The sequence below is a fragment of the Bos grunniens genome, chromosome 19 (genome assembly GCF_055505025.1).
Source record: "Bos grunniens cultivar Pamir isolate PY7600 chromosome 19, Bosgru_T2T1.0, whole genome shotgun sequence".
NCBI lineage: Eukaryota > Metazoa > Chordata > Mammalia > Artiodactyla > Bovidae > Bos > Bos grunniens.
Window position 1 is genome coordinate 30,224,748 of NC_141183.1, and position 22,587 is coordinate 30,247,334.

At 54.6% G+C, this 22,587-nt stretch overlaps 1 protein-coding gene, 2 long non-coding RNA genes and 3 other non-coding genes across 8 annotated transcripts in view; 5 read left to right on the forward strand and 1 right to left on the reverse strand.

The window, feature by feature from the left end:
* The first annotated feature begins 595 nt into the window (after positions 1-595).
* On the forward strand, positions 596-2,804 carry LOC147351971 (uncharacterized). 2 transcript variants are annotated; one of them, XR_015147857.1, is made up of 5 exons: positions 596-941; positions 1,162-1,209; positions 1,647-1,713; positions 2,154-2,232; positions 2,466-2,804. It is a non-coding gene; the product is annotated as an uncharacterized LOC147351971 (long non-coding RNA). The 2 variants fall into 2 exon arrangements; XR_015147858.1 differs by having other exon boundaries at positions 629-917.
* Positions 1,016-1,082, forward strand: LOC147351972 (small nucleolar RNA SNORD49). Its single transcript, XR_015148483.1, has one exon. It is a non-coding gene; the product is annotated as a small nucleolar RNA SNORD49 (small nucleolar RNA).
* LOC147351973 (small nucleolar RNA SNORD49) lies at positions 1,495-1,563 on the forward strand. The gene has a single exon (XR_015148482.1). It is a non-coding gene; the product is annotated as a small nucleolar RNA SNORD49 (small nucleolar RNA).
* Positions 2,320-2,393, forward strand: LOC147351974 (small nucleolar RNA SNORD65). The gene has a single exon (XR_015148506.1). It is a non-coding gene; the product is annotated as a small nucleolar RNA SNORD65 (small nucleolar RNA).
* Positions 2,794-22,587, reverse strand: part of LRRC75A (leucine rich repeat containing 75A) — a 34,533-nt gene continuing 14,739 nt past the window's right edge. The window contains exons 1-4 of one of the 2 annotated variants that reach the window (XM_086358740.1): positions 21,543-21,823; positions 14,619-14,747; positions 6,424-6,539; positions 2,794-4,695 (exon numbers count right to left, since the gene is read on the reverse strand). In XM_086358740.1, the coding sequence (XP_086214866.1) occupies positions 4,155-4,695; positions 6,424-6,539; positions 14,619-14,738 (777 nt within the window). In that variant the 5' untranslated portion in view covers positions 14,739-14,747; positions 21,543-21,823 and the 3' untranslated portion in view covers positions 2,794-4,154. Of the gene's footprint in view, positions 4,696-6,423; positions 6,540-14,618; positions 14,748-21,542; positions 21,824-22,587 lie in introns of those variants that run through there. The other variant, XM_086358742.1, reaches the window with a different exon arrangement.
* On the forward strand, positions 10,591-12,423 carry LOC147351976 (uncharacterized). Its single transcript, XR_015147866.1, has 3 exons — positions 10,591-10,831; positions 10,924-11,175; positions 11,934-12,423. It is a non-coding gene; the product is annotated as an uncharacterized LOC147351976 (long non-coding RNA).

Here is a 22,587-nt window from a genome sequence, read left to right on the forward strand (position 1 = left end):
CCCGAGCCTGTTCCCACGCTGTGGGAGGGAGGAAGGCTTCACCGCTGGTGAAACGCGGGCGCGGCTGGAGGAGTCCCGAAGGAGCGGGGGTTGGGAGTGAGCGAGGGCGGGGGCGGAGCGGGGGCGGAGGAAGGGGAGTGAGGGGGGCGGTCGGGGCGCAGCGGCTGGAAGGGCTGGTGCAGGGAGGGCAGACGGCCCCGGTCCCCAGGACGAGGAGCGGTCACAGTGTGTGCACGCCTGCCGCGCACCAGCCTCTGTAGGGTTTCGAGGGCGTGATCGCATGTAACGCGCAGAACCACGGTCTGTAGCCTCCGCCGTTCCACCTTCCAGAGAAGCAACCGGAAGCTCGCGATGGCCGAATCTCTACTCCCGACCACCCAGGGGCGGTGCGGCGGGACAGTCTTTACCCCATCTGCGAGCTCTGGCTCTGCGCAAGCGCTCTGGGGCTAGCCGCGTGCCTGTGACCCAGAATTCTTGGGCCTCGGAAGAGACCATGAGCTCCGGAGGAGGGGGGAGTCCAGCCGGCGCGGCGGCGTCTGTGCCGTTAAAAGGACCGGAAGTTCCCGTGAGTCTTTGCCAGGACTCCCCTCCCATCGCTGAGGAGTGGAATGTTCCGACTCCTTAAGGGGCTGGGACGCAGACTCTCCGGCCTTTCCACTGCTGGTGTTGCGAGCTGGTTTGGGTACTCAGTTAGGGCGTGTCCGCGGCCGCGAGGGCGCCAGAGCTTGTTAGTTTCTCGACCGATGTTCCCGGGAAGCGTAACTGGAGTGCGGCAGGCGGCTGCGGCCAGGCGGGCCTGGGGGCGGGCGCCTTGGCCCTGTGTTCATATCTAGGGACCGAAATGGAGGAGCGCGTGCATCTTTGTCCGGCAGGGTTCCGCGGTCTGGGAACCCCTCCCCCCGGGCTCGCAGCCGGGAGTGAGTGACCCCAAGGAGGACTGGGTAAAGTGGAGCTGCCTGCACCCGAGGGCGCGGGGCGAGGCTCGTAGGGGGGTCGCGAGGGAGGCTTGCTCGGCTGTCCTGATGATCCCGTAGGAAGTGCCGTCAGAAGCGATAACTGACGACTTTTACGCTAATCTGATGCGGTCGCTGACACCTGACGCTTTAGGTGCCCGTAGCTGCCAGAGTCTGCCCTAAATGCACGTCCTGATCCTTGTTTCAGATGGCGGCCCACTCAGTTTTGCAGACGGGAGCAGCAGCCCTCCTCGAGGTAAGAACCAGTCTCTGTGGACTTAATAACGTTAACTTAGCTGTGTCTAAGGTTCTTCCACCCTTAAACTCACGGATATTGCTTGATGACTTGTCGTTGTCACTTTCATGCATTTGATATAATTATGCACGGCCCCTTGGCCTGTTCGGGACGATTAGGTTGCGGCCCCTAACCTGAAACGAGTTTTGTCTAAACCGCGTCTGTGTTCAGGAACAGATGCCTTCAGGCAGGTTTAGCCAAAGCCCAGGTCCCTGGGCCGGTAATAGGAGTGGTGAGGTGCTTGGCTGCTCTGATGAGATCACTAATAGGAAGTGCCGTCAGAAGCGATAACTGACGATAGTTTCCCGACTGACTGCAGTCAAGGCATCCTCACCAGTTGCCGGTGCCCAGGAGTTGGGTGGTCTGGACTGTGACCCGTAATTTCTATATTCACCCAGGTTGCCAGCTAGTGAGGCATTGCCAGCGCGTGCTCACCAGCCACCGAGTATGGGCGCCTGGACCGAGGTGAGTAAACTTTGGACTGTAGTTGAGGAGGCCGAGGTGTTGAATCATTAAGTTGCTATTGGACCATATGTTGGCAGTTTGACGTGGCTGACCTAGTACCTTGACCTTTATCGACCGAGTATCTGAAAATGATTTTGGTTTGTGTGTGGACTAGATTGCAGAGTGAGCCCAGGAGTTCCTTTTTATGTCGTGGCTGTAGAGCCCTGAGCAAACTTTCTGCTTTGAGATGCTCTGGAAATCGAAAGCGTTAGGTGTGTAATGTTTAAAATAATGTGACTGAATGGAATTTGAAACATCTAAAGATGGCAGTTATGACTCAGTCCCTAAGGACTGTTGAGGGGATGGATGTGCATTTGTATAGTCGTGGCTGTCAGCACAGTGGGAACTGCTTCCAGTTGCCCTCGGCTGTCTGTCCACAGGTGCCTTATTCATCCCTCCAGGGTCTGAGCTCTGAAGAGTGGTGACCAGCAGAGTTTTAGAGCCGGCAGCAATGGCAGGAGCACCCCAGCCCAAGACAAGGTAAGACTGATCTGGACCATGACCATTCTGCATGGTAGAATGGATGAGCAGCTAGTTTTGTTAAAACGGTTTTGCAGAAAAGGATATCAATGATGAAATCACCCAAAAGAAGCTGGAATTACCGGCAGATTGTGTAGTGGTGAACCTACGGTTTTCTGAGGATATCTTTATGCTGTGAATGACTATTCTGGGGAGTATAAAGTAAGATTCACTGATACTTAGTTTCCTTGCAGGCTAAGCTGCAGCAGGGGCAGAATTTGGAAGTTGCAAGGACCAGTGGCAGCCATCAACTTGGACGTGGAAAATACAGGCTTCAATGTTTTGTTTTGTGCCGAGTATCAAAGAGGACATTCTTAATGTTAAAGAGCCAAGAAACGGATTTGGCACCTTTTTTCTAGGACAGCGGAGTCATTAAATTCATAGTTTCCTAGTATTGTTCCTTAAGCAAAAGTAGCTTTTTTGTACTTGTAAGTATTGTATGCATTTGTTATACTGGGAGAGAGAAAATTCCTGAAATTTGTATCTCCATGCAGTTACCATAGATGTAATAAAAGGATGCTCTTTTGTATTAAGTTCTTAGAAATGTATATTTTTGAAGAAAAAGTCAAGTCTGATCACTGCTGACAAATATTGTTCGGTCTCAATATTAGTGGTCCAGTTAACTCCTTGTAACCTTCCCTTATGGTCAGTTTAAGGTGTTCTCCCCTCTTGAGACTTAGGGCAAAAATCCCAAAGCATTTAAGGCATCTATACACAGTCCTGTTCCTCTGGGCTCTGTCCACTGGCATGAGCTTCCTCTCTCCTGAAGCCCCACCCCCATTCCCACCCAGACTGCAGCATTTGAAGCCCCAGTCTGTAAAGGTCTTGGCTCCCTGGCATCAGATTAGAAGCTTCCCTAACCCTGTTTACCTGAGGGGCCCTGGTTCACCAACATCATGGGTACATGGATAATTTTCTCCAATTCAGCAATCAGCTGGGCTTTTTGATTGGGCCTTAATGGGGAGGCTTTGGGTGTAGGGAAGGTGGGGTGGAGATTTTCTTCTCCTCCCAGCTGTGGTTGCTTGGAGGCACCTCATCTTTGTGGTCCTGGGGTTTGGGGAATGTGCTCAAATTTGGGGGACCACATGGGAAGGAATTTTATGAGAAATGGTCCTTTTAAAAAGAAGCAAGGCTCACTGTGGCCTGTACCCTAGCAACAATCACCCATGGGAAGGTCTGGCAATCTGCATAGAGAATGGGGTTTGTTTTCTGAGTGGGTCATATTTTGTGCATGCGCTAGTCTGCCCCAGGCTTGCTAGGCAGGCTGCCATAAATACTGGCGGGTTTAGGGAATAGCTGGTCCCCTGGGTAGGCCCTGGGGTCACATCACAGGCTGAAAGACTTTGTAGATGATGGGAAGTTTGTTTCAAGGAGCCCAGGGCTCCACAAGGAGATACCCTTTAGTCCAGATGGGGAGGGGACTCCTGGGGGTCTCTAGGAGCCAGTCCCCTATCCCAGCCCTTGACCTGGGGTACAGTCAGCATCTGGCTGGGGTTTGCTGGCCTGAATATCTAATTCAGGATTGGAAAGTCCTGGGTTAGATGGAGGGCCCCTGCTACACTCCTTTCCTGGAGGAGAGCTCTCCAGATTCACAGTAGCTCAGGCTTCCAGCATCCTCAACCTGCTGAAACCACAGGTCTAGGGAGGCTAAGGGTGGATTCCTTTCAAGCCAGGGATGACTTCTCAGGAGCCAGAGGCAGACGTGGGTGGACAGGGGAGAAGGAAAGGACCGAAGAGGAGTTATAGTGCTCCTTTCCCAGATGGCACCATCCGGCTTCCCATGGGGGTGGGGGGAGGCCCTGCCCGGGCCCACTGTGGAGCTCCCCCTCAGGAGCCCCAGCCATCCTATCCCAGGAGGAGTGACTTTGGCCTGTATTCCCCTGTCACGTCTGGGTTGCACCTACAGTTTCCCTGCCCTCCTGGTCTCTGGCCGGGGTTTCGGGGCCCCCTCCGGGATCCTCTGGGCCCAGGGTCTCATCCTGGGTCTCGTGCCCACTGCCCGGGCCCTCGCCCAGCTCCAGGATGGTGGGCAGGTGGCCCTGCTTGGGGGATCGCTTGCGTAGGCTGAGCAGGAAGGGCTGGGGCAGCGAGAAGATGTCCACATTGTTGCCCAGGTCGATCCACGTGACGCTGGGGAACTTCCGGGGGTCTCTGAGGGCGTCGGTGAGGTCACGCAGCAGGGCCCGCGTCAGCCGGTTGCCGTTGAGGGCCAGCGTGGTCATCCGGGGCAGTGTGCTGAGCGCCGGCAGCAGCTGCAGAACCATGTCATCCGTGAGGCCCGTGAAGCCCAGCTCCACACTGTCCACCTGCTCCCCGCAGCGCTGCAGGTAGCTGGTCACCCGCTCCAGGTCACGGGAGGTCAGCGGGATGCCTGACAGGTCCACTGTGTTGTCCGGAGGGCTCCCGGCCAGGACCGCCTTGAGGCTGAAGGGGAAATGGGACAGCAGGGCTTGAGCGAGAGCAGGAGGCTTTTCTCAGGAGGCCGAAGTGGGTCACCTCCAGGAGCCAGCCTCCACTCATCCTTGTGACTTCAAGAGGCCGGGGACCCCAGGCCCCTTGCACTGCCCCACCTCTCAACCTGGCTGCCCAGCGGGCAGAGGCTGGGAGACCCCAGGGTAGGCCTCAGTGACTAAGGGTACATTCAACAGCCAAACGTCTGGGTCTGCCCTGGATTCCTTTCTTCCTACTCGTGACCTTTAGATCCTTAACCTCTGTGCCTCAGTTATTTAGCTGAAAAATGGAGCCAACTGGGTACCACAGGTTGTCATGTGAAATAGGAATGCATTCAGGACAGTACCCTTTAGAGGAGGTGGCGAATGGGTGAGTTCCCTACTCCACCCAAGAGCAAAGTAAGATCTCGGATGCCCCTTCTTCGGGACCACCTTTAGGCCAGAAGGAGGATCCTTAGCGAGAGCCCTCAGGACAGCAGGCAGGGGTTGGGGGTGGGTGCAGGGGCCCGGAGCCTGGTGGGGGTGGCTCTCTACCCACTTCCACTCCCCACCTCCGCCACCCCTTGCTCTTCTGCCCTGCCTCTTGCTCTTCTTGCTCCGGACCCAGATCTCCTGGTCTCCAGGTACCCAGGTAAACCCAAGGCTCCAACCCCTGGCAGGACAGGGAGGTGGAGGGGCCCCAGATTGCAGCTTGGATTTCCTGTTGGCCTCATAGGAGAAAGAACCAGGCCGAGGTAAGAACTCACTAGGAGTTCCAGCAGAGGGACCACAAGGGCAAAGGCCCCGAGGCTGTTGGAATTCAGCCTGTCTGTGAGTCAGGAGGAAGGCCACCCTGGGGGAAACAGACCTACACTCGGGGCTGAGCAGGTGTGAGTCAGGGGGACGCGGAGCCCCCGGCAGGAGTGAGGCTTCTGAATGGAGAGTGGACTGAGCATGCCCGTGCCCTGGGGAGACAGAAGGCCCTGGGTCCCAGCAGAGCTCACAGCCCAGCTTTTCCCTCTGCAGCCAGCTCAAATCTCCTGGCCTTCTGGGTTCCACGGGTCCTGTCTTGCACTCTCCCCACACTTGGCCTCACCTTGGCCCAGCTGGAGCCCCCTGTGCCTACTTTCTCCCTCTGGGAGGGGCCCTGAGGAGTCTTCCCCTGGCTGGAAAGTGGGGGCGGTGTCCGGAAGGGAAGGGGGACCAAAGCTCTTCTCTGTGCTTCCTCTCGCATCCCGTCTGCAGGAGCTGGAGAGGAGCCTGCGCACCAGGACCCCAGCCATTCTGCCCTGTGATTCATCCACAGTATGTTCCCCTCCGCTTCCTCTTATGATGCTGTCCTGGCCCTGGTTCTTTGTCCCAGTGTCCCCTCTGCCCCCAGGGTGCAGGCGGCCACACAACCTCTGAGGGTCCTCAGAGCTGCATGAGCCAGGGACGTGGCTGGGGTCTGGGACCCTGGGAGACATCAGGAGGGCTGGTGATGGGTGGGAGGAGTGCCCACATTCAGCCCCCACTGCATAGATCAGGGCCTGGATGCCAGTGCCTCTCAGGGCTCATGCCCACCTGGAATGCCCTCCCCACCCCCATCAATCCTTCTTCTGCAAGCAGGTCGTGTCCTCTCCCCACTGCCCTGGGAGGGGGTGCTGCACCCCGCAGGCCCAGCCCGGCACAGCTGACTGGGAGCTGCCCTTGGAGGAGGAGGCTGGGCGGGGGCGGGACTCACCAGGCCTGGGGCTTCCTCTTCACCAGCCCACGGTGGCGCCTCCACTGGGAGTGGGGGCTGAGGTGGTACGTCAGCTGCCGGCACAGCTTTTCCATGGCGCCCAGCGCATCGCCCTCCTGCAGACCAACCACAGGTCCCTGAGTCGCTGGAGCAGGTGGGGAGCCAGGCCCCTCTCCCTGCCTCCTTCCTCTACGGGACTAGCAGAGCCACCCGACCCGGGCTGAGCTCGGTGTGGAGACCTGCTGCGCTGGCCCCCCGTGGCTGCCCGAAGCAGGGGGCACGGGTTGCAGACTCATCTGCACACTGGTTTCTGTGAATTAGTTGCTGTCGTGAATAAACCTGCTGCTGCTGCTGCTAAGTCACTTCAGTCATGTCCGACTCTGTGCGACCCACAGACAGCAGCCCGCCAGGCTCCCATGTCCCTGGGATTCTCCAGGCAAGAACACTGGAGTGGGTTGCTATTTCCTTCTCCAATACATGAAAGTGAAAAAGTGAAGTCGCTCAGTCATTTCTGACTTGTAGCGACCCCATGGACTGCAGCCTATCAGGCTCCTCCGTCCATGGGACTTTCCAGGCAAGAGTACTGGAGTGGGTTGCCACTGCCTTCTCCGGAATAAACCTGAGATTTCTATAAGAGCCTGATTTCAGGTGATGTGACAGGTGACCCCTTAGCCAGGGTCACCACGGTCCCTGCCGCTTCCTGATGCCCAGGGCTGTCCTGCTCACTGGCTTTCCTCACGAATGCCCACTGGGCCCCTCCTAGGTGCTGGACATTTGCTCTGGACGCTGGGAGCAAATGTCCTTGCCCTCGTATTTCACAAGACAAAGAGGACAGTGACATCCTTTACCACGTCTCTTCTGCCCGCATCGGCAGTGGGAAAATAAAGGAATGCAGGGCCAAGTCTTCCCCCACCCAGTTCATCCCCCTTCATTTCCTGTCTGGTCCTCTAGCATTTGAGCTCGAGACCCTGGGTGTTATGGCCTGAACTGTGTCCCCCCAAATTCTTAAACTGAAATCCTAATCCCCAGCACCTCAGAATGTGGCTGTATTCAGAGACAGGGCTTTGAAAGAGTAATTAAGATAAAATGAGTTCATCGAGATGGGCCCTAATCCTATATGACCAGTGTCCTCATGAGAAGAGACCAGAACACAGCTGTGTACAGAGGAGAGACCATGTGAGCACACAGGGAGAAGACGGCCATCCGCATGCCAAGGAGGGCAGCTTCAGAAGAGACCGACTCTGTTAATGTCTTGATCTTGGACTTCCAGCCTCCAGGTCTGTGAGGAAACACATTTGGGCTGTTTAAGTGGTATTTTTGTCGCGGTAGCCCCAGCAAACAAACACGCTAGGTTAGAGGATGCAGAGGGCAGATTTTAGAGACTCCTGCTCTGTCCAAGGGAAGTCAGTTCAACAGAGAGTCTCCGGCCTGAGAGACTGAGTGGCCCAAAGCCTGTGCGCTCACCAGACGGTCCAGGGCCCAGGACCAAGGCCACGAAGTGCCAGGTGTGGATGCAAACCCACTTGCAGATGGCAACGCGATGTGGTAGGTCAAACCTTACAGTGGCCAGTGCCCAGTGGGGCACCTGACACAGTGGGTGCTCGGTGAAGACCAGCTTGATTATTACCATTGTCATCGTTACTCTGCCAGCAAGAGGCAGCACATAGCTCTCCCCCTTCATCTGACGTTTGGCTTTCCGAGGTTTTCGTTACTCGTGGTCAACCTTGGTCTGAAAATATTAAGTGGAAAATTCCCGAAATAACTCATAAGTCTAAAACTGCACTGTCCTGAGAAGCGTGATGAACTCTCATGTTGCCCCGTTCTGTCCTGTTGGGGACATAAATCATTCCTTTGTGTGGTGTAACCCACACTGTATATATTACCTATACCGTTAGTATAGAAAACAGTTTTATGCAGTTCGGTACCATCTGTTTCAGGCATCCCCTGGAGGTCTTGGAGTGCCTCCAGGTGGCACTAGTGGAAAAGAATCTGCCTGCAATGCAAGAGACTGTAAGAGACTCAGGTTGGAGCCGTGGGTTGGGAAGATCCCCTTGAGAGGGCATGGTAACCCTCTCCAACATTCTTGCCTAGAGAATCCCAGGACAGAGGAGCCTGGCAGGCTACAGTCCATAGGGTTGCAGAGTTGGACACAACTGAAGCGACTTAGCAGGCACACACAAAGGTCTTGGAACATATTCCCCGAGGATAATGTGGGATCTACCGTACTGAGTAGTTAAGAGTATAGACTTGATCCAAACTGTGTGGATTCAAATCCTTGCATTGTCACCTCCTATGTGACCTTGGGCACATCACTTGACCTCTCTGTGCTGCTGATCCTTGTCTGTAAAGGGTTAAGTAGGATGGGGGAGAAACCAGCTCACATGGGGCCATATGGAGTTAAAGCGTCTGCCTCTAATGCAGGAGACCTGGGTTCGATCCCTGGGTTGGGAAGATCCCCTGGAGAAGGAAGCTGCAACCCACTCCAGTATTCTTGCCTGGAGAATCCCATGGATGGAGAAGCCTGGTGAGCTACAGTCCATGGGGTCGCAAAGAGTGGACACGACTGAGCAACTTATCTCACTTATGGGGCCTCTAGCTGGGGGATGTGATTGGATTTATGGGCTGGGGGTGAGGACAGGTCTGGCCTGGACACAATCACCAGCATCTGATTAAACCCCTGGCCAAGGAATGAGCAGAGCAGGCAGACAGGGGGATCAGTCAAATATCAAAGAGGCAGAGGGCAGGCCCAGGGGACATGAAATAACGGAGAAGGCTCGGCCAGAGAAGCAGGAGTAAGCAGAGCCCTGGGCACCAAGAAGAAGGGGCTGGTGGGCTCAGACACCCCACTGGAGACTCCAGTGAAGAGGTGCTGGCCAGCACAGGCTCAGGGATGGTGGTCATAGTGCTGGCCGGGGTGAAGGCCAACTTCTAGGCCAAAGGGAGAAGGGAGGGTGGCGCATCTCAGCCAAGGGTCTGCATGTGGGATCCTTTCACAATTCTTTATTTATTTATTTGGCTGCTCTGGGTTTTAGTTACAGCATATGGGATTTTCGACTTTTGATGTAGCATGTGGGATCTTTAGTTGTGGCATGCAGAATCTAGTTTGATTAGGATCAAACCCAGGCCCCCTGCATTGGGAGCAAGGAGTCTGTGCCACTGGATCACCAGGGAAGTTCCCTGTCCCTAGGACCCTTGTACATCAGGATCACCCAGAGCTTTAGAGAACACAGCTGCCTGGGCCATCCCCAGTGATGGGTGGGCACTGGGACTTTTAACGCCTCCCCTCCCGACCTCAGCCGAGATTCCCCTGTGCTGCCAGGTGGACCAGTGGGGTGGGATGTGGTAGTCTGCCCAGGATCACCCCCGGGACCAGCCGGGCTATTCCAAAACTGAGAAACGAGCTCCTAGCCCTAACCTTAACCTCTGACCACTTCTCAGGGGTTCCAAAATTGGGAGCCACAGACTGTCCCTCAAACTTCTTGGCCAGAAGGAAGAAACAGAAAGTTCAGTTCTGTCGCTCAGTCTTGTCTGACTCTTTGCAACATCATGGACTGCAGCACGCCAGGCTGCCCTGACCATCACCAACTCCCGGAGCTTGCTCAAATTCATGTCCATTGCATCGGTGATGCCATCCAACCATCTCATCCTCTGCTGTCCCCTTCTCCTCCTGCCTTCAATCTTTCCTAACATCAGGGTCTTTTCCAATGAATCAGTTCTTCACATCAGGTGGCCAAAGTATTGGAGTTTCAGCTTCAGCATCAGTCCTTCCAATGAATATTCAGGACTGATTTCCTTTAGGATTGACTGGTTTGATCTCCTTCCAGTCGAAGGGACTCTCAAGAGTGTTCTCCAACACCACAGTTCAAAAGCATCAATTCTTCGGCGCTCAGCTTTCTTTATAGCCCAACTCTCACATCCATCTATGACTACTGGAAAAACCATAGCTTTAACTAGACGGACCTTTGTCGGCAAAGAAACAGAAAAAGAGGCGGCAAAGCAGCCGCCGCACTGCGCCGGCATCGCCACCAGGGGGCAGCCGCGCACAGGGCGAGGCCTCCAAGCTGGGCCTGGGCTCTTGTTTACTAAGCAGGGACTGGAGAGGTGGTCAATTTGCACGGGGCCTGAGGCCAAACGTGAGCCCGAGTCGTCAGGGGTGAGAGCGCCTCCGCTTGTCTGAACTAAGATTCAGTGACTTATATTATCTACTAGACACTGGGCACTGCCTCTGGCTTCTCCTTCATCCCAATCCTGTAATCACAGCCATCGCATGAGATGGGTGCCCCTGTAATCCGGCTTGACAAATGCGGAAACAAGAAGTCGAGAGGATGGCCGGCCAGGCGAGGTGAAGGCTGGCATCAGGACACAAACCCTGCAGTCACTCTGAGGCTGGGTTCTGCTCTGCCCTCAGGTAATGAATCTTTCTCCAAAGTGAGTCCAGGGTGCTTCTATCCTTTGCAACTAGGAAAGCCTCAAGCAAGCTCACTTGTTTTCCCACTCCAGGCCTCTGCCTGCAGGAACAGCTAAGCAGGACTGGCCTGGCGGAGGAGGGAAGCGGGGAGGCAAGGAAGAAGGCCTCTTTGAAAGCCGTGAGGCCCAGCAGCCCCTCTGTGGGACCAGACCCCACTCCCAAGCCACCGCTGACGGTCCAGAAGGGGGCGCTGGAATCCTGACTTCAGACAAGACTCCTCAGGGGCTCAACCCTGACAAGTCAACTCGGGAGCCCCGGGCAACCCTGAGACATGGGGAGAGGGGGTGAGGAGGCGGGCAGGAGCAGAGGTGGGGGGTAGGTGTCTGTGCTGGTTGGGGTCCCAGGGCCTCTTCCCAGCTTGTGCTGCCGCTGGGCCCCACGAGCCCCCTCAGTATAGGAAGGATAAGCCCTCTTCGTGGCTTGAGGCAGCCTGCATGGGCTTCTGTTACTTGCAAAGAGTCTTAACCCACAGCAGAGGGTTGTGGCAGGCAGGTTGCGGAATCTGCTTTCTAGGCTTTCCTCCCACCTGTGGAAAAGGAAGGAGGGGGAGGGGTGTGGCACAAGTTGGGGTGACCGGGCACCTGCCCAGTGCTGCTGACCGGAGGCCCCAGAAAAGACCCTGCTTGAGGGGTTCACTGACCTGTCAGGGGAGAGGCCCACGGCAGACCTGCAGGCCCCTCCAGACGGGGTCAGGCCCCTTCCGATGCCATCTGCTGTCTTCACCCCCGACCCCAGGGCATAACAAGCAGAGCCTTCCACCACTCTGCACCCAAGGCTTCCTCATTCATTCATCAAACACGGCTGCCCTGCCTACTGTGTGCTGGACGCTGCTCCAGACACTGAGACTGTGCTGGGCTTTCTGTCTACTCCTCCCCCTATCCACTCTCTGTTCTCTGTGCTGGACAGGCTGAGCTCTTACGGACAGACCGCATCACTGGCCCTCTTGCTCCTGACTGCCAGTGTGATCAGCTAATGGGAGGGAGGTCTGAGGGCAGGAGAGAAAGGCCTGGGATTAACTCTTCTTGTTCCTGCCCTGCTTCAGTCAGCCTCCAAGACGGCCCCACAGATGCCGGACTCCTGGGCGTGTATAACCTCCTTCCACCCGCGTCAGGGCTGATGGGACGATCCACTACGGCAGTGACAGCATGTGACATCTGAGGCTGGCTCAGAAGACACTGTGCTTCTCCCTTGCTCTCGGGCATCACCCGCTCTGGGATAAGCCAGCTGCCCTGACATGAGGGAGCTCAAGCAGTGGACGGGCCGCGGGCAGAAAGCTGAGGCCTCCCGCCATTAGCCATGGGGGGCGCGCCATCCTGTCAGTCCCCTTCCAGCCTCCAGACACTTGCAGCCTCGGCCAGTGTCCCGAGCCCCCAGCTAGACCCCGAGCTGCTGCTGTTCCTGAATCCCCCGCCTATAGAGATGGTAAAACGATATAAGTCCGTTGCTTTAAGCCACCACATTTTAGGGTGATTTGTTATGCAGCAACAGAAAACACAATAAAGTATAAAAAAAGAAACAAAGAAAGAAAAAAAGGAAGATACAGGGCGATTTTGGGAGAGGCGTTCTCCTCCCGGCTCCGGCAAACAGCTCTGCCCACAGCCCTTCCTCAGTAACAACTTCCTGCTGCTGGTCTCAGGTGTCTCAGTGGCCGCGGTCCATGGTCCATTCCCTTCTTCCTGCCCACAACCCTGGAAATAATCTCTTATTGTTGCTATTCAGTCGCTAAGTCAAATCTCTCTTTGAGACTCCATGGACTGCAGCATGCCAGGCTTCCCAGTCCTTCACCATCTCCCGGAGCTTGCTCAAACTCGTGTCCATCGAGTCAATGATGCCATCCAACCATCTCATCCTCTAATGCACAGTGGAATGTGTCACCTGCTTGTGCCAGGAGCAGGATGACTGTGAACAGGCGGACGTCCTCTCTTGCCCCTCCGGAGTTTATATTCTAGTGGGCAGAGCAGCCACTAAGCCAACAAACATGTAAGCAGGATAATTTCAGAGGCCAGTGAGCGGAATGAGAAAATAAACGGGGCGTGAGGTAGATGCTGATCAGAGACCTACTGAAGGGAGGCTGGGCTAAGAAGGCCTCTGAGAGGCAATGCTTAGGCTGAGTCTGAAAGGAGGAGAGGAGAGCTGGGGCAGGAGGCAGCAGAGTCCTGAAGGTTGGAGAGAATCTGGATGCCGCAGGAAGAGAGGAGCGTGGGGGCTGGAGCAGAGTGGGGAGTGATGGGAGGGGAGATTCAGGTGGGTCTAGAGGAGGGATCCGCGAGTTCCTTAAATCACAGCACCGTACAGAAGGCTTTTCAGGAGGTTCCTGGTGATGCAGTTTACCTCTGCACAGAAGGGCAGAGAGGGCATGGAGCCAGGAGCAGAGCCTAGAGTCAGTAGCGGAGCCCAGAGTCCAGCTGGAGGCTCTTCCGGCAGCCTGAGGAGGAGGGCCTTGGACACGGCCCCGACACATTAGAGAACTAGGACTGCCGGGACGTGCTGACAGGTGGACAACACAGGTGCCCCGTGCAGATCGCCCAGGGTCCATTGTTCCCAACTTTGTGCCCGACCCTTCTCTGCTGTGCCCCTGCCTGGACAACCAGAACCTGCCGGCTTTGCGGCGGCCGCCCCCACACCTGCCCCAACTGACCCCCAGCCCTCCTCGTCTAGCCCTCCACCTAGGAGTCTTGGCACCAGACACTCTGGAAGCCAGAGAAAAGGCCCTAGACAGAGCTCCAGATGGGGGTGCCGCCCTCGAGCAAGGTTCAGCCCCTGGGCACCCAGGCCAGGTGCAGGGTGGACCTGGGAACCACCTCTTGCTCTGATCTTGGTTCTACCCTAAAGTGGGGCCCATCCCAGGACTCCTCCACCCTGCCCTGGCTTCCTGCTTCTTCCTCCTGCTACAAGGAAGCATGTTTTTTAGAAACTGCTGGAAATTGAGGGATGGGAGAGAAGACACCAAAACAGAGAGGAAAGCCTAAGTGGGCAGCTTTCCTGCTGTGGCTGTCCCCTCCCTGCCCGGGTCCCGGCCTGGACTGTGGAGCCAGCGGGAAGGGGAACGGATCTCTCACCCCGAGGGGCTGGGCCACGCCCACAGAGCCTGGAGAGCCGCGGAGTCAGGCAGGAAGTGGACCTGAGTGAAGCGGGTGCGTGTAAAATGACACTCGGTCCAGAAAGGAAGACCAGTGGATGTGGTGGGGAGTGTGGTGAACTGAACGGCGGGCAGGGCCACGGCTACCCTCACACAGCACCTTTGTGCAAACTAGACAGAGCTCATCTCTTGGTGGATGTGGTCCTGCCCCTGTGCCCATGGCTGGTGGGCAGAGAGAGGGCTTGGACTGAGCTGTCTCCTCCTGCCCCACCCACTCTGTGCACGTGTCTCTGTGCAGGATGCAAACTATACAATTGTACATGGCAGCCCTGGCCCCAGACAACAGGGGCAGCTACTCAGCTCCAGGCTTTAGACCCCATTTTCCAAGGGCAGCCAATATGGGGATTGTGTGAAATACTTTGAAATGTTGGCAATGAATCCAGATTTGATGCACCTGGTGGGCCGAACAAAGCCAGTACTGAGGGTGCAGGCGTGTAGCCTTTACTATGGACGCTGGGCCTCAGGTGCCTGCATGAGGGGCCTGGGCAGCATTGACCAGCCCCCCACCCCAGGCACCGGGCTGTTCTGCCCAGGAAGGTGCTCGCCTCACACCCCAGACCTGGCTGGCTCAGACCATGGCTGCCCTACCGGCTTGGGGCAGTGGATGTAGCGAGCCAGGCTGATGATGAGGTCGTGCGTGATGGGGTCCACCAGGTTCCTGAAGCTGGCGTAGCGGTACAGGACGTCGTCCAGCGAGGTCGACTCCATGCCCAGGTCCTGCAAGAGGGGAGGATGGCCAGAGATCAGCGAGGCCCCCCTACCCTGCCCTGGAGCCCCGCCCAGCACACCCGGGGCAGCCTGTGGAGGTGGGTTACAGTCCCTGGGGTTGCAAAGAGACACGACTGAGCGCGTTTTCACTCTGTGTGGCAGGCGAGGCTGGGAAGGTAGGAATTGGAATTCAGACTGTCCATATGTGGATGAGAGACCTCCTCCCTCCTGGGGTCTGTTTCCCCACCTGTGAAATGGGCAGATGGACTATGCCAGCAGTTACCAAACCGTGTCCCCAGGTCTTGGGGCTGATAAGACAAGAGGGAGGCCAAGGGTCAGCAAATCTTTGGGCCCAGCTCTCAGCAGAGCTGCTCTGCTCGCTGTCCTTCAGTTTTTTGTTTTTTTTTTTTTTAAGGCAGTTCTAATGCCAAACTCTGAAAAACCTGGACCGGATGGCTGCTTGGGTTTCTTGGGTTCCTACCAGCCCTACCCTATCTTCCCACCCCCGTCCTCTCCAGGCCAGTAGAAGTCATCCCATCCTGGAAGGACCAAGAAGACCCGACCTACTCACCCAGGACGCCGGGGCAGGTGTGGGAGGATGTAAGTTGCTCATTCCCAGAGGCCCCCCACCCCCAGGGCCACGTCCCCATCCTCTCTGTCAGTCTGGACCCCTCCCAGCCTGCTGACAGTGGCTCTCTGGGCAGCTCTTATCTGGAGTCATGAAACTGTCGCTGGGGAGGGGGCCGAGGGTGGAAGGAAGGAAGGGGGTGGGGAGGGGGTCTCCCCAGGAAGGCAGACATGGCCCTGATCACGCGCTCTGGGTAAGTGAGTCACGGCCACCCCGCCCTGTGAATTCCAGCTGGGGTGGGGCTCCCGAGGTCCCGGGGCGCCGGGTTATGAGAAGCTGCAACAGGGAAAGGCCAGACGGGGCTGGAGAGAGGTTGCTGCGCTTTTATTGCTTTATTTCTTTACTTGGACCCCACCTCCTGGAGGAGGAAATAGCCGCCAACTCCAGTATTCTTGCCTGGAGAACTCCATGGACAGAGGAGCCTGGTGGGCTACACAGTCCATGGGTCGCAAAAAGTCCAACACGACTGAGCGACTAACACTACACTTTTGACCCCACGTAGGTCCATGGGGTGCCTGTGCTACTTCAGAGCACGTCACACATCCCGAGGACCTTGGGCCACTTCCGGCATCCCTGGTGTCCTCTCCATGTCCCCTACCAAGCCAGTGTACTGGAGACAAATGTGTCATGACCACACTGACAGTCCTACTGACCCTGCCCACCAGGGACCTTGACGCTCTGCTCTGGCTGCATGTGGGGGTGGGGGGATGGGGGGTGCAAGAATCACATTCACATGCGGCTCCTCCAGGCTGCCCGGGGCATAGCTTTGGCCTGGGAGGGGCTGGTCTGCCTTGCAAATACCAGGCAGTGAGGAGAATCCTGGCTTCCTCATTATGGGTCTAAATGGTGCCATCTCTAGGACCTGTGCATGTGAGGTTCCTCATCAGGAAACCTGGGCACATCAGCAGGTACCCCAGAGTCACTGCTGTGGGCAGCTTGGCATGGAGACTATCCCTGACCTGGGACCAAGCGGGTCAATGGCCAGCATGTGCCATCTCGAAGAGGTGGGGCCCCCACCTGAGCTTGAAGAACCAGGTTTGGGGGCTCACTCCGGCGGGAAAGGTGAGGGGTATGGCTTTCCAAAAAGCAACCAGAGATTCACACAGCGTTTCTCAAAGCATGAGGGGTGACCCTCAAGACCCTTTCAGGGGTTCTGTGAGGTCCTCTTTTCCAAATCGGCATGATAAAATTTTCTCTGTCGACTTCAACCAAAACAGCCTACTGCAAGAGATTAAACACAGAGCAGCAGGTATGAGGGTTCAGCTGTCTTCCAAGCCAGCCACACACGAGAGATTCACAACACTCTGAAACAGTGTGGCTCTCTTCACTGTATTTTTTCTTTTGGAAAATATATTTTCACAAAAATTTACTTTTTCCACATGCAAGCTTATTAACTTTTTTATTTATTTTTTTTTAAAGAATTTCTTCTGGGCTTAGAAACATCAAAGTCTTTTAAGATTTTTTTTTTTAATGTGGACCATTTTTCAAGTTTTTATTGAATTTATTACAATATTTCTTCTGTTTCGGGTTTTGGTTTCCTGGCCATGAGGCACGTGGCATCCCAGCACCCCAACCAGAGGAGGTGGAACCCACACCCCCTGCACTGGAAGGAGAAGTCCTAACCACGGGACACCAGGGGAAGTCCTGAGCTTATTAATTTTAAATGAGTGAATAAATAAATATTTTAAATGTTTGTTTTGATTTCTTCTAGGTAGACAGCCTTTATTAGATATGACCCATGCATAAAAAAACCTCTTTGAGGCCCTCCATAATTTTAAGAGTGTAAAGATTCCTCAGGAAATTAAAAGTAGAGAATTCCCCGGGAGTCCACGGTTAGGACTCAGTGCTTTCACTGCCGTGGGCTCGGGTTCAAGTGCTGGTCAGGGAACTAAGATCCTGTAAGCCACATGTGTGGCCAGAAATAAATAAACAACATTAAAAACAGAACTGCCATACAACCCAGCAGTCACACTTCTGGATGTTCATCTAAAGGAGACAAAAACATACTACCAAGGAGATGTCTGCACGCCCATGTTCACCGAGAAGTTACTCACGACAGCCAAGTCAGAAACAATCTAAATGCCCATCAATGGATGACTGGATACGGCAGATGTGGTCTCTATATACAATGGAATACTATTCATCCACAAGAAAGAAGGAAATCCTGCCATTTGCAACAATGTGGATGGACCTTGGGAACATCATGCTCAGTGAGATAAGGCAAAGACAAAGACAAATACTGCATGACTGCACTTAAATGTGGATCTAAAAAGAACTGAACTCTGAAAAACGCAGTGCGCCGGGGCTGGGGGTGGGGGCATGGGAGATGGTGCTGAAGGTTCGTACTTGCAACGAGAAGATAAGTAAGTCCACAGTACACTGTTAAAGAAATGCACTCAGGTCAGCCATGAAAGACACCAGAAGTGTTATAAACATCAAGCTTTCTAAGAGATAAGACCTTAAGTGTTACCAACACTAGAAGAAATGTTATTTATGGGACAAAAACAGGGGTGTTTGCTAATGCTACAATGGTAACCATACTGCAGTATGAATGTATCAGATCAATACAGTATATGCCTTAAAATTGTCATATGTCAGTTATATCTCAATTTTAAAAAGAGATAGAACGTATAAAGAGGGCTCTTAATGCCAAAGACACTTGGGGAACTGCAGGGATGGAAGCAGGCGGTACCCTAGGAGACAGTACAATTCACCATGGTCAAAGGGTGGAAACAACCCAAGCGCCCATCAACTTCCATAGGCACATGCATAAAAACGTGGGATATGTCTGCGATGGAATGTTATTCAGACATACAAAGGAACAAAATATGACATATGCTACACCGTGGCTGATCCTTGAGGACTTTATGCTAAAAGAAATCAGTCACAAAAGCAGGGTTCCACACATGTGAAGCAGTCACATTCATAGACGCAGAGTCTATGCATTCATAGACGCATAGAATGGTGGGGGCCAAGGGCTTCCGGGGAATTGCTGTTTCAGGGGATTGAGTTTCAGTTTGCAATATGAAGAGTTCTGGAAACAATAGTGTGATGGTTGCACAATGATGTGAATGAGCTTAATGATACTGAAACATAAAAATGGTTAAGATGGTAAATTTTATGTGATGTGCATTTTTTTTTTTTTTAATGGGCTTCCCTGGTGGCTCAGCAGTAAAGAATCTGCCTGCCAGCGCAGGAGACTCCGGTTTGATCCCTGGGTCAAGAAGATCCTCTGAAGAAGGAAATGGCAACCCAGTCCAGTATTCTTGCCTGGGAAATCCCATGGACAGAGGAACCTGGCGGGCTAAGTTCATGGGGTTGCAAAGAGTCGGGCATGACTGGCTGACTAAACAGCAAAGACAACAACTTTTTAAAAAAGATCCTAAGACACAGGGGACAAACACAGACACCTTCCTGGGAAAGGAGGGAGCAGAAGGGGGCATATTTACGTGGCAATTATTTTTCCTGCCTGTCCCACCTGGTTATTACAGTTTTTCCCACCATGGGTATTTCTAGCTGTGGGTATTTTCTTTAAATTCTCCTTCCATGTCGGGGTCTTTCCATCTATGGACACGGACTTTTCGGAGCCTGTCTCCTCACCAGGAAAGCCGCGCTCTGAGTATCTCTTGACTTTCTCTCTTCCCGTGTTCCACCCACCTCGCCCTCCCGTGGAGGGCCCGGGTTTGCTCAGTCACTGACCTCGTGTCCTGCAGCGTCAACCCCATTCCCACTGCCCCTAGTTAGGACTGTGTGCTGGCTAGCATTCTGAATCCTTGCAATTCTTATTTTCCTCGTTAATCTCCCTTTTCATCTCGCCCTGTTGTTTTCTTTCCATCTCAGCTTGGCCTCTTTTCATGACATTCTGTGCTTTTTTCACAAAGTTCATTTCCTCCGGAACCTGCCATAGATCATTACAGAGTCAGGGTCCGGCCTCCACACATTTCCCTGACGCACAGGATTTTTTCCCCACTTGTTCACCCTTGAAGGAGGGGCGATCTAGTGAGATCCCCCCACCTATCAAGTCTAGTGTGATGCTGTGATTTACAATACATACATACTTGGACTTTCTGGCACGGAGCTCCTAAACCCTCAGAATTTCCTCAATGATGAGAGAGACAAAGGTGACTTTTGTTATGAGATGACATTTTAAAATGCTTTTTGTTAACGAGGTGACTTTTGGAAAGTCCCTTGGTCATCTGGGAATGGGGCTGGTAGCCAGGGGAACCAATCTTGTCATTAGTGAAAGTGAAGTCGCTCAGTCGTGTCCAGCTCTTTGCAACCCCATGGACTGTAGCCTACGAGGCTTCTACATCCACGGAATGTTCCAGGCAAGAGTACTGGAGTGGGTTGCCATTTCCTTCTCCAGGGGATCTTCCCCACCCAGGAATCAAACCCGGGTCTCCCGCATTGCAAGCAGATGTTTTTACCATCTGAGTCACGAGGGAAGCTCTTGTCATTAGAGGTTGGGAATTTCAGTCCAGCCCCTGGCCTCCAGGGAGGGTACGGGGGATGAAGAGAGTCAGTCACCAGTGGCCAGCAAGGTCATCAGTCAGCATGACTGATGAAGCCTCAGGAAAATCTCCACAGTGCAGGGTCCAGAGAGCTTCTGGGTCTGTGAGCACGGGAGGTGTGGAGAGTGGACACCAGGGGGGTGTGGAAGGTCCTGCCCCTCCCCACAGCTGGGTCTGTGCCTCTCTCCCGTCGAGCAGCTCCTGAGTTACATCCACTATGTTAAACTAATGAGTAGAATGTTTTCCTGAGCTCTGTGAACCACTGAAGTGAATTCATCTGACCTGAGGAGAGGGTCGTGGGAACCTACGGCCGAGAGCTGGGCGGTCAGACGCACAGTTGACCACCTGGACCTGTGACTAGAGTCTGCAGTGGGGGCTGTCCTGTGGGACCGAGCCCTTATCTGCGGGGTTGGACACTCTCGCTGGGTGAGTGTCAGAACTGAGTTGAACTGTAGGACACCCAACATGCGTGGGATAACTGTTCGTTGTGGTGAACCACACCCACACGCCGAACTTCTGACCTTGTCCCATGGCTGCCTTCCTGGGGGAAGAGCTGAGTCCACCTCTCAGGTTTTGGTTTGTAAGGAGGCCAGCTTGGCTGGAGGCCACATTCGGGACACTGAGCCAGTGCAACTCTGACCTTGGGGAGGGGTATCTTTGCCCATCACCATGGACTGGGTCTCCCATACTTCAAAAATGAGGTCTGCGGAAAGTCACTATGTGGTCAGTATCCCAGGACCTCCCTGTCCCTGGCCGAGCCCAGGGGCCACAGTGGACTTCCGGTGGCCACGGCTCTCGGGTTTCCCCATTCTGCCTGCCTGGTGGAGGTGGCGTCTGAGGGCCACTTTCTCTGAATACACTCAGAGAAGCACGGGGAGGGTGCAGGCAGGGGAGGACTCCAGCAGTGCTTTGTCGACCCCCAAACCGTCACTCTCAAGGGGAAGGGTGGCCGCCTGACTTCCTCAGATTGGGGAGAAGGGCTCCCTTTCCCCCAGGAGACCTCAGCTTCCTGGGGGAGCCGGGTGGCTCCGTCTGTCTCAACAGAGCAAGAGGGAGATCCTCCTAGGCTGCCCACCTGTCTCTGTTTTCAGGAATTTTCATCTTTTTTTGGCGTGTCTCCTCAGGTATTTTAGGGGAAAGCTGGGGGAAGCCACACAGGAGGCTGCCACGCACATGCTATTTTAAACCACAACCACCCCCTTCCCTTTTAAGTTCCAGGTTTCAAGCCTGTTTCCAGGAGGGAGGCCCTGCAGGAAGCGAGCTTGTTTCTGTCTCTCTCTTCCAGGCATGAAGCTGCGGCTTCTGCAGTAACACAGTCTGGGGAGGGAGCGGGCGGCCGGGTCCGCATATTAACCAGCAAAAGCGGACAGCTGGCACTGGAGCCGCCGGAGCCTGTGCGCTTGTGCTCTCGTGCTCGGGGTGGGTAATGAGGCTGTGAGCAAACAGGGTCCTCTTGAGGACAGTAATTAGTCCAGAGGGCAAGCAGGGAGCCGGCAGGCTGCTGGTCTCCTCCTGGGCCCAGTGCATCAGAGGTCACTCCTCTGGGGAAGGACACAGACTGGGTACTGGCCTCGCCTGGGTAGCCAGCTCTGTTTCCCCTCCCCCTTGACATTCTAGCCGCCTTGAGGATTCCCAGGAGAGGGACTGGAACTGTCGGGTACCCACCAGGAGAAGAAGCTAGAGGATCTCCACAGGCAGGGACCCCGTGCAGACACCAGGCAGCTGCTCGCTGAATGAAGACAATGGCCTCCAAGGAAGGTGGCTGTTGTTGTTCAGTTGCTCAGTCGTGTCTGACTCTTTGTGACCCCGTGGACTGCAGCACGCCAGGCTTCCCTGTCCTTCACTATCTCCCGGAGTTTGCTCAAATTCATGTCCATAGGGTTGGTGATGCCATCCAACCGTCCTCTGTCGCCCCCTTCTCCTCCTGTCCTCAGTCTTTCCCAGCATCAGGGTCTTTTCCAGTGAGTCGGCTCTTCACATCAGTGGCCAAAGTATTGGAGGAGGAACGGCAAACCACCCCAGTATTCTTGCCATGAGAACAATACAAAAGGAAGGTGGGCAGAGTCTTAAAATGCCGATGGGGATGGAGGAGACACCTGGGGCCAAGCACACACAGAGTGCAAGAAACCGAAACGGATGCACTAGTTAAATGGTAGCCCCTGAAAGACAAGTCCATAATTTCAGTCCCTGGAATGTGTGAATGATGTCTCATTTGGAAAAAGGGTCTTTGCAGATTGATTACCTTAAAGTCCTCAAGATGAGATCATCCTGGCTTATCCAGGTGGGCCCTGAACCCAACAACAGGTATCTGATAAGAGACAGATACAGGGGAGAAGGGGACAGGAAGATGGAGGCAGAGACTGAAGTGATGCAGCCACAACCGTCAGCCTCAGGGGAGACTGGGCTTGACTTGAGACTTCTGGTCTCCAGAACTGTGAGAGAATAAGCTTCTGTTGTTCCAAGTCACCAAAGAGTTTCTCTTGATGGCTCAGTGGTAAAGAACCCACCTGCCAATTCAGGAAGACATGGGTTTGATCCCTGGGTCTGATCCCTGGGTTAGGAAGATACCCTGGAGTTGGACATGGCAACCTACTCCAGTATTCTTCCGGGGATAATCTCATGGACAGAGGAGCCTGGGGGGCTACAGTCCACGGGGTGGCAAAGAGTCAGATGCAACTAGACAATAACAAGTCACCAAATTAGAAGTCCT